This window comes from Mesitornis unicolor, unplaced genomic scaffold (genome assembly GCF_000695765.1).
Source record: "Mesitornis unicolor isolate BGI_N332 unplaced genomic scaffold, ASM69576v1 scaffold23046, whole genome shotgun sequence".
Lineage (NCBI taxonomy): Eukaryota > Metazoa > Chordata > Aves > Mesitornithiformes > Mesitornithidae > Mesitornis > Mesitornis unicolor.
The window spans coordinates 4455-16077 of NW_010190632.1; the positions used below are offsets into that span (position 1 = coordinate 4455).

Consider the following 11623-nt stretch of genomic DNA (forward strand, 5'->3'; position numbering starts at 1 on the left):
TCAGTGTTAAGTTTTTATTAGACTGAACTGTGGAAGACATGAACCCATTCCTTCACCTCCCCTCCTTCCCCGCCCAGCTCCCTTCCCCACCAGTGGGGGAAGCATATCACATCTTTGGGTCAAACTCTCAAAAGGCAATTAATCACCTAACTAATTTATGACTTATGTGGAATGGAAATGAATTATTTCAGGAATGTCTAACTGCTGAAGTTTTCACTGGTAAAATTATATTTGCATGTACACCCTGCAACTGCATATATACAAAAGTGTGGCTTGTATGGCTGGGCTCAATTCTCATCTCTCGTTTAATCTTGCTGTGCCTGATGCAGCCCACATGCTCACAGCATATTTACCCCAGACTGGCAGCACTGTATTTAGCACTAGACACAGCAAGCATAATAATTTATAACCAAAAGGCCAGGATGGGGAGGCAGAGGGAAACATCTGGGTTTGAGATGGAGATTTGAACCCTTTCTTGACAAGGAAACACCTCTCAGACTACCCTAGACACAAGACCAAAGCCATTTTCCATTGATATCACTATCACTGCATCCTCCAGGGTTTGTATTTTAGAAGAAATTGTTAATCAGTCATGCAACATAAAAGAATAATATGGAACCCAAATACTAGAAAATTATTTTAAACAGCAAATAGTAGATGAGACTTGAGAAGCATTCCCATGCTTCTCTGTTCATTTTCAGGACCTAAGCTTTCTGCAAACAGTGCTCTTAAATATCTGCTTTGGGTTTGTGAATTCCACTTCCAGAAGCAGGTGCCTAAAAGTTAGATGCTGCTGAGTGGCATGTACCATTCTGGTTTAGCTATAAAATCTTCCTTTTAGCAATGATCATGTTGGGGCACAAATCCACTGCATTGTGTGACTTGAACTGGTTGTGCCCAGGCTGCCTGTAAGTGGCACAATGCCAAACCTTGCATTCTGCTTCAGCTTCCCAAACTGGTGAGCCAACAGTCTTACAATGGACCATACCCTAAAGCTTACTGTGAGTAGTTAGGGACCTTGGAATAAGGTAAAGGCTTGAGCCCCAAGCTCACACTAACAGGACTCTCTGAACTTTTTACTTTTAAGCTGCAGACTGAAGATGTGGTAATACATTTCTTGCAAATATGTTATAGTACAGTTATCTGTAGAGCATTTTGCAGTCCATGTAATGTGCACAATGAATACCATCAGTCTTCTTCTCAAGGACACGCTGAAGTTAAATGAAGGTTATCAGGACTTTTGTACTATGATATTGGATAGCAGATTGTGACACTGGGCTTCCACTCACTCCCAAAATCCTGACATGTAAAATATACTGTATCATTTTATTACAAGGGGAATGAGCTGAAGTGCTAATTGCCTTTTAGGCATGTAAATACTGATCCATTATTTCAGTATTAAGATAGATAGTCTACAAGACTGACTTCTTGACCCAGAGTAGCATCTACCAATTCTGTAAATCTCTCATTTCCATGATGGAACTGCTGTAGGAAATCAAGATTGCTTCCTTCCATTAAGCAGGTTTTCCCTCTCCAATCAAACTGAAAATAAAATGTCTTACTGGAAAGAAAATGCAAGTTCTTCAAGGGATGACTGAAATTAGTAACAGCTATGATGTGAAAAATATGTCAGTCTCCTATAAACTATGGTAGATCTTATATTTTAAAACATCCCAAACTTAAGCCAACTACATGATATTTCTCTTCTTGCTTATTGTTTCATTCATCTTTTCCGTTACCCTAACAACCAACCCTATCCAGACAAACTCTATTGTTTTATGCTATGTAAAGGGAAGGAGCGCTGGTTGCAGTGGCAGGTGCAATCATGCTATTAAATGTTCCATGCTAAAGCAGTGGGCAACGTGGCAAAGATGTAATCATAAGGAAAGGGTGAGAATTATATCAATATAAAGTAACCATTGACAAAAAGAGTGCCTTCATTTGAAGGATGCAGTTTTCAGTCTTGAAAAAATAAGAGCACTGTATACACCTGTCCTGGTTTTGCTGGCATAGAATCATAGAATCAATTTTCTATTCAGGAAAGCCACATTTATGAGAAGACTGCAGGGCTCAATTTAGTGGTAACAAAGTTTATAAGACATTTTGTTTTAGTTTTTGGCCCGCACTGGTATGTAGGTTGCCACAGTGATCAGGGTCTTTAGCAGTTTTGAGTTAGTCAGATGCAGAAGCTAAGAGGCCCAAGAGTCAGGGCAGCTAACCCAAGTGAGACAACAGGAGTATGACATAGCATGAACATCATGCTCACTATAAATTGGGGATTTTGCTGGGGACAGCCCTCTTTCCTTGATGGTTGTCATCCCTGGAGGTTCTTACCCATCGTTCTACTCCCAAGGCCTACTTCCTACTTTGGGCTGCATCAAAAGAAGTGTAGCCAGTAGGCTGAGGGAGGTGATTCTGCCCCTCTACTCTGGTCTGGTGAGACCTCACCTGGAGTACTGCATCCAGCTTTGGAGTCCCCAAGACAAAAACAACATTGAACTGCTGGAGCAGATCCAGAGGAGGGCCACAAAGATGACCAAAGGGCTGGAGCACCTCTCCTATGAAGACAGGCTGAGAGAGTTGGAGTTGTTCAGTCTGGAGAAGAAAAGGCTCAAGTGGGACCTTATAGCGACCTTCCAGTACCTGAAAAGTGCCTATAAGAAATCTGGGGAAGAACTGTTCACTAGGGCATGTAGCAATAGGACAAGGGGTAATGGTTTTAAACTAGAAAAGGGTATATTTAGGCTGGATATTAGGAAAAATTTCTTCAATATGAGGGTGATAGATCACTGGAACAGGCTGCCCAGAGAGGTGGTGAAGGCCCCATCTCTGGAAACATTCAAGGTCAGACTTGACGGGGCTCAGAGCAACCTGATCTAGCAACAATATCCCTGCTTAATGCAGACGGGTTGGACTAGATGATCTTTAAAGGTCCCTTCCAACCTAATGCATTCTATGAATCTATGATTCCCTGCTCATTGTGACCACTGTGCTTTCACTGGAGCTGTGGTGCTCACAGCATTTGTTATTTAGCATTTCCTGCTGGGAGCACACAGCCCACAACTACTATATAAGCTGAGTATAACTTTGTATACTTTATATTGGTATTGGTATTAATATTCGAGTTTTAATTGTTATTTTATCATATCTGTTTCCATTTCAATGCATAGATCTCCTTTCCTTTCCTTGCTTCCCTTCTTGGTGGGGAGGGGTCATCGGGTGATAGAAAAACCACCTAAACGAAGACAATACCCAATGGTTTTGCCCCCAGATGCAATTCCTGTGACTGTCTTCGGCCTGTAGGAATGAGAAGAGAGGGAAATCGCAAGAGCCTGTATATTGAAACCCTACTTTGATTTATCCCGTTCCCGAAGACGCTCACAGGCTCTCACTGGTTTCAGCACCCTGGAGAGAGCCTGCAGAGCCCGCCCAGCGCGCCCCCGCCTCCCCTCCCCAGCCCATACATGCAACCACCAGCAGGTAAGCAAGGGAGGACCTTCATCTTGTTAAATTCCCGCAGACGTGTACAAGGCATTTGACATGCAGAAGAGCTCCCAGTTCACGCCACCAACAAGCAAGCAAGGTATGTGTATGAAGTTCTCTTCAGTTAGCACTGGAAAAAGAAGATAATTTCTGGTTTAAAAATGTTTCTTCAGATTAGGTTGCTTAGGAAACTGGGCCGGCATCTGGACTAAGACTTGTGAGCTCCTACCCTTAATCATATTTACTCTCAAATTAATGATTTACATCATTAAAGAGGTATAGGCTAGTATGTCCTTGTACAAGGTGAGTGCATCTGTGGGATGTTGAATGTCACTATGGGAAGCATTTCTGATGCAAAGAACTGTGCTTTGGGGTAACAAGACAGCATGGGACAGCACAGGTAGTAGAACTGTGGGTAAAGGAGAACAGTGCTCCCAAATGTTGACCATGTAAAATGCTTAAATGTTTTGTGTGATTTGTTATTTCTCAATATGCTACCATTTATGAACATTGAATACTGAAGCAGAAATTCTGAAAACTTGTTCTTTAAATCTTTAAACTTTGTTAGAGAGGTCAGGTAGATAATAAACATGAGCCATTCAGATCAGGTGAGAATCCCAGATCTCTTCAGGCAGTGTCAGTTTGGCACCTTGTTGTGATTTATATAGTTGCTTTATCACCTGATGCTTCCTCCCTACCCGGGGAAGGGGATCGGGAAAAGGAAAGGAGATTCATGGATTGAAAAATAAATATATTTAATAAAATAAAATTAATAACAATAAACTAATATTAATAATAGTTATAAAATACACAGTTACACTCAGACAATATTGTGGGGGAGTAGGCCTCAGGGTTAGGATGGTAAACAAGTCCTTCTCGAGATGTCAGCCACAGAAGAGGGATCAGGAGAGAGAGGAAGAGAAGGAGAAGGAGGAAAAGGGCTGTCCCCAGCAAACTCCTCAATTTATAGTGAATGTGATGTTTATGATATGAATAGTATTAATTGGTCAGCCTAGGGTCACCTTGGGGTTGACTCCCCTAGGTTTCAATTCCCCTCAGCCTCTGTTTATCTCAAGACCTTGAAGACCTTGAGCACTATGGCAATCTGCATATCAGTATTAGCTGAAACCTATAACTAAAAGTTTTTATCAACTTTGTTCCCATGAAAGACAGTGTTGTAGTCCTTACAAAAAAAATGCAGTTTTGTTTAACAGAAAACTGACTCTAAAATTCTGTCTCACTAAACCAGGATACACTTGCCCCCCATTAATCTGCCACAACAGGCAACGACCTGTTCCACTTAGCTTTCAACCAAATTTAGTAACAATAAATCCATTCAAAGGCCAGCTGGGCACCTATGACAGCAGTGCATGATGCCTTACAAGGTCTCTGTCCAGGAAGAACGGATACAAACAGTTAAGCTTTTCACTTATCAAGATGAAACCCAGGAACAAAATGTTACCTGACTCCCTTTGGACTGGCATAATGAACAACTCTTTTAAGGGAACATTTCCACAGCAGACGTCTGAGGTCATTGCTTATAAACAGCCAATAAATCCTTACATTATGAAGACACGAGAAGAGTGAATGCCTCCTAAGCTTATATATTCTACCTCTTATAATTGCTATATGGTTCAGGAAAAGGAGACATGAGCAACAGAAAGAATTATTTTTATTAACTGTTAACCCTTTTTGCTTTTGCGCAATTTTTCTTGTATATCACCTGTTAAATAAAACATCTATTTCTATGTCAACACTGTCCTTATTTCACAAAAAAACCTTAGTTACTGATTACCTTATAGATCTTAGATAATACGACAATAAGACAATAATCACCCTTAAACCAGCATATTATTTCTAGGCAAGGTTTGATATTTCTTATACTTGAAAGAAGGAACACGGTGGTGGGAATGAATCTAACTACTCATTTGTTCTTACATAAAACATTAGAATTTTCGGAATTTGATTTCTGTGTTTTTCTCTCATTTTTATGAGTTTGGCTGGGTGAACAGCAGTCCAATGCTCATCTCTTAATAAATGCACACATTTTCTTTTCTTTTTCTACTTCACTTTTAGCAAGGATGTCACATGTTCATCTTATTTTTTATATATATTTTTGTGTGAAAAATCTCAGATAATCAAATCTTTCAGGAAAAATTTCACTTTTCCATGAAAAGTGCCTCAGTCTCTTAGCTTGATATCCTGTTGCTACAAGGAGGTAGGGAGATAAAAGCTGGAGAATCATGGGGGAGAGTTGACACAGGAGTATGTTTTCTTCTGTAGGAAGGAACTGTGAAAAATATTCAACTCCATGACTTCTGCACCATAGTTCAGACAAGTTTCAAATGCACTAATTTCTATTAGACAGATGCTGTGCCATTGCCATTTTGGACTGTATGTGCCATGGAAGTGTACCTCACTCTCATCTGCACAGAGCAGTGATCTGTTTGGTTAACAGTCATATGGTAAAGACAGTGTTAGGCACAGCAAAATAAGATCTGATATTCAAGAGTTTGAGAGAACCATTGCAGAAAGGAAATAACTCTGGGATGTCATAGCTTTGGGCACCATTGTTGTTGACCTCATTGGGCACAGCACTAATCATGCACTTTGATGAAACAAATGTGACTTGCTAATTACACTGTCATTTCAGTAGGCTTTTGGAAAGAAGGGAATTGTTAAATTTGACTATTGAGAATAAGGAGAAGTTATATCATGAGAGTGCATTTTCTAACTTGGCATTGTATGGTGATTAGGAAAATTTTGTTTATTGAAAGCCAGCATCATAGGGTCCTGATCCAGTTTGCCATTTGAGGCACTACTGTAAATCAAGCAATAATTATAATGCACTCTATGAGAGTTATTGTTTACAATGCCGAAGCCAAATTCTGCGGATCTCATGTTATTCTACCTGGACAACAGAGAACAGTTTGGTGTGTATTTTAAAGTGTGCTTGGTCTTCAAGTTTTAGAGCTCTTTACTAGGTCAGCCAAATTATTAAACTAAATATATCTTCACAGAAATGCATAGCAATTTTAATACCTGGATAAATGAGAATAAAAACACTAAATAAATTGTATGAACTAAAATAAACTGCTACCACATAGGGCAAAGTACCTGTTAATATGCTTATGTTGCATAAGACGAAGGCAAAATTACTGCTTGAAATATTGTACCAATTCTAATTGATGAAGAGGTATCAGATAGCAGTCATGGAGAGCCTTCAAATAATAAGAGACGATATAAATTCTTGTACCGTGAACCTCAACTGTTACTTGATTCCTATCTTCAATTATATTAAGTGTCCTAGCATTGTTTTATTGGGTTTGTTTAAATCATTAGTGATGCATTGGAGGAGAAGGATACTGTTATTGGTACTAAGTTGTAACAGAACACTATTAAAAGTGGATGCTTGTTACAAGTATATTTGAAAAGATTGATCAAAATAAAACTATTGCTTCAGAGAGACTGTTTGCATAGGAGCTGTATGTTATAACTGAAGAGAAAGTAAAGATTATGACTGTTTAAGGATAAGTGCAGTTGTACATTTTTTACATTTACATGTATGAGTTTAAAAAGTCAATTAAGACATTCTGTTAATTTTAGCTAAAAATTTCCACAAAGCTTTTTTCTGTAGGCTCTTTGATACAACCTCTAATTGATCAGCAATGCCCTGATAACCTTCTTAAGGAAACTGCAGTGTAAATTAGCAATGTGTTTACTACAGCTGCTATTAAAGAAAAGTAAACTAGACTTAAAATTCTTAATGTAACAGATTACATTATCTTCTCTTTCTATACTAATCTGGATTCTGAGGCAGTAATTCTTCTGAAATTATAAACCTCATTCTCAAAACAGAGAAAACCCTCAGCAAGAAATCTCCTATTTCACAGAATCACAGAATATTAGGAGTTGGAAGGGACCTCGAAAGATCATCCAGTCCAACCCCCTGCCAGAGCAGGATCACCTAGACTAGGTCACACAGGAACGTGTCCAGGTTGGTTTTGAATGTCTCCAGAGAAGGAGACTCCACAACCTCTCTGGGCAGCCTGGTCCACTCCTCTGTAACCCTCACAGTAAAAGAGTTTTTCCTCATGTTCAGATTGAACCTCCTATGTTTCAGCTTGCTCCCATTGCCCCTTGTCCTATCATTTGACATCAAAGAGAACAGCCTGGCTACATCCTCCTGACACTTGCCCTTAACAAATTTATAAACATTAATTTCTCTCTTCCATCCTCTGTAATTTTAAGAAAAGTGTCTATTTTATCTTTTGTAGTTCTAAATTCTTCTAGAACATGCAATATGCAGCACACACATACAACATGACCAGAAAGTCAGGCTTCAGTATTCATGATCTGTTCAGTATAGATTTGAAAAGCATGATCAGAGAGAGACTGGCCAAGTGCCTTCCTGCTGCATTCCAGGCCATCCATTTAACCGCAGTTGACTTATCTCTAGCACAGGCAGATGGGTACTGGTCATTACCACACCACTGCTCCATGTACTCAATGTTAACTACAGGTGGGATTTGATCATAGAAGCAAAGTCCCACTTTCACCAATAAATTTTTGCTTATTGAAAGATTAACGGAGCAATGAATCTGACTGGGAAAATTAGAGAACTACTATCTTTTAGCTACAATTGACAAAGACAACAGAGCCCTGGTAAATGCTGGCCTTTTCTCTAAGAAGATGGGAAAAGAAATCACAGAAAGTGGAAAGAGGAAGGAAAATACTAGTAGCATAATGAACGATTAAATTATATACAGTGAACGCACATTTATCTTACATCTCCAATACTTTTCTGCTCATCTGGGTTTCTAAATAACATGTCTGTTCTTTTTTCCTATATAACATTTTTATGGAAAATCACAACTTTGAATAAAAATGAAGGGGCTTCAGTTGCACTGTAGCTTTTCAAAATGTGTGTGCATCTCAAAATAAGGGAAGAATACTTGTATGCTAAAGAAGTATACAAAGAATGTATCCTGAGATAAATTTGTAAGGGAAGTTTATAGGTCTGTTGATTTAAAATTACTGTACTCATAAGTGAATCACTAGAGCAGTACTGTTTTGGATATCTGTTTAATCTTAACTATTTTCTCTGTGAATTAAGCTATTGCTCATGAAAAAGTCATTCAGGTTAAGTGTTTAATTATACCAATACAGATTACACTAATTTTTTAAGATTTCTGGAAAAGCTTGCTAGGATGAAAAAATACTAAATTAAAAAATTACTACAGATAGGTCTTAACAGTATCATCTGCCAAAAGTAGTGTTATAAGTAGCAGCTATAATAAAGTATTTTATTTGCACAACAACTTTTAATAACTAGTGATAGTTCACAAAAAAGTGAAAAATATTCTATCTGTATTGCATTCATGGTTTTGTCTCATGGTCACTTACAAGAAAACTAGATCTTTATTATTACTTTTTTTCTTTCACTCTTCAATTTCAAAAATAACATTACTTTCTCAAGTATTATGGGGCTAATAATGATAAGAAAAGATGTTCTTACAGCAAAACAAGTAAATCGAGTAGAGGAAATACTGAAGAACTAAAATATCTTGTCATGCTAACACCAAATAATTCAAATCCAGGAAATAAGAAATATGTCATTTTAAACAGTTTTCTTTGCATCTGTGCTGGCAGGGGTTTTTTTCTGCTTTTCCTTAATAAGAAATCAGCTCTGGCTGTGTGGACTGGATTTTTTTTTTTTAGGTACATGTTTGTTGGATAAGCCAGACAAGATGGAATGGAGAACGAGTCCTGATGGAAGATTTTGAGCAAATCTCAGTGGCTTCAGAGATCCTTCTCATGTTAGTGCATTTCCCAACCTACTAATGTAATTTTGTATTACTGTAGCATCAGCAGTTTTCACAGCATGACTAATACAAACAAATGGTAACACATGGTGACGAATCAGCTGAATATGATGAGTTTACCAAAAACACTCTGGGTCTGAGGCACTTCAGTCCAGTTTTGTCTACCTTTTGGAAATCTGTGACGGTGTTTAGCCTGGCTGAGACAAAGAAATCTAAACAAATCTGCGATAACACACAATTCGATCTGGTAAAAAGTAGCTACAGAACAGAGGCTGCCTCAACAGTGAGTATTCTGGAGGAAGCTGCGATTCTTGAGAGCTGTTTCTTCTAGCAACTAGAATATCCCATAAATGTTTCTTTAAAAAAAACCCTTCCAAAGTAGACAATTTGATGTTCACTTTCTTGAGTAAAATGTTGAACATGGACCATTCTACTGAAAGCTGACATTTAAACAATTGTGACTAACTAGAGTCTTTTTATGAAAAGCACAAAAAAAATCAAAGAGGATTTTAAAATAAATTAGTACCTTTTTGTACTGCAACCCAACACGTGCAAGTGACCCATGCTGAAGTCATGAAACAGGAACTCCTAGCTAACACATTACACCTGCAGCTGGATCTTCTTGTTACCAGTACTTCATGCTTTCACCAACAAAAGATCTCTTCTTATGTTACCCTAATGTGGAAAATAAGATAAAATTCAGAGCATCTTCTAAGTAAGAACATTCTAGTGAGAATATGCAGCAGAATTTCAGGTGGTCATTAAGGCTTCCTCAGTCATCTCTTAGTATTTGTAAAATTCACTAAACATATTAAGCATTAATATAAACCAAAGGTTTATCAAAGTTTATATATTCACACCATTCTCCATTTTCATGTGCATAAACTGATTTGCAAAGTTTTTGTCATGAGGATATGGATAGGAGCATATGTGTGCATAAGCACAGTGTTTGTTTCAACCTTGACAATGACACATCATTGCGAAGACAATGGGCTGCTGTCACGGGACAGACGAAAGGACAGTCGGGGGGGGGGGATGTGTGTGCTTGTTCATGCTTATACACTCCACTCATGAGAGAGAGGTAACAATGTGTTTACTGAACAAGTGACAAAGGTAAATGGAACAATTATTAACAGGAATATAACATCTCCAAACATTTTAGCTTCAGAATTCTTTAGAATTTAAGAATTTATGGAATCCAAATAATTAATCTTAATTTGAAGCAATGATCAGACACTGCTATTAAGAATATTGGCACAGAGTGTTTTGTCCGTTTTCCACCTCCTGTTAACAATGGGATGGATATTCTGTAATTCAACATATAAAAAATTAACAAAAATCTTGTGGAAATCTGTAACAGAAAGGTTTATACTGTAATTAGCACTAATAATTAAGCACTATCCATCATTCATAATAATATGTTCTGACCAACAATCGTGTTGAAGTGGATGAAGTCATTGTGAGGTACTGTATCAATAATGAAAAGTTAAAATACATTACAGGTATATTATAATTTTAAACAAATACATTAAAGCCAGGAACTCTTGCATGGCCAGGGACAAACATATTGCTACAAAAACCCCAAAAACCTGCACCTAACAGGTTCTGAAAAGCCAAAAAAAGTGCAGAAATTTAAGAAAAGGAACATTGTCTAGTCCAGATTTACCCACATGACAACATGATCACTTTGACTGCATGTGACAGGGCTGAACCATTTACATTTTGCTGAAGAAATCCATGGAGCTTCACTTCACAGGGGTCGCTGAAGGAGCCCGCCCGCATTTTGGGGATACAAAGATCACGCAGGGACTGAGAAGTTGCATTTCAACTTGTGAGTGGAAGAAACCGACTTCGGGAAAAAGCCACCCGCGGAAATCTCCATCCCACCCCTCCGGCCACGGCCACGGCCACGGCCACGGCCACGGCCCAGAGGCCGGCTGCGCCCCTACAGCTCGCGCAAGAACTACAGGGGGAATCACGCAAGAGAAATGCCCTTTTTCAGCACGATCCTACGCCACCCTCCCTCACCCTCCAGCCCCTTCTCAGGGGCAGTAAGATCACGGTCGGGATTTCGTCCCGCCCCGGCTGCGACACGCTCCTCTCGCCACCTCCTTGACGGCGGGGAACTGCTGCGATTCACTTTTCCCACTGGCTTGGCCCTAGCCGGCTTCCGTCCTGCCGGGAGGGGTTTTTTTGAGGGGGAGGCTGCGCGTGGGCAAGTCCCGAAGATGGCGCCCGTCAGTGGGGTGGTGCGGGCCGGTGCAGGTTACTGGGCCGTGCTCTCCCGCTGCTGCGGGAGGGTCGTGGTGGCCCCT

At 39.3% G+C, this 11623-nt stretch overlaps 1 protein-coding gene across 1 annotated transcript in view; it reads left to right on the top strand.

Annotated features, from left to right (window-relative positions):
• Positions 1-11536: 11536 nt before the first annotated feature.
• MRPS35 (mitochondrial ribosomal protein S35) overlaps positions 11537-11623 on the top strand; it is a 22613-nt gene continuing 22526 nt past the window's right edge. The window contains 2 exon segments of the mRNA XM_010186466.1: positions 11537-11620; position 11623. The exon segment at position 11623 is cut by the window's right edge and continues 93 nt beyond it. Coding sequence (XP_010184768.1) covers positions 11537-11620; position 11623 — 85 coding nt within the window.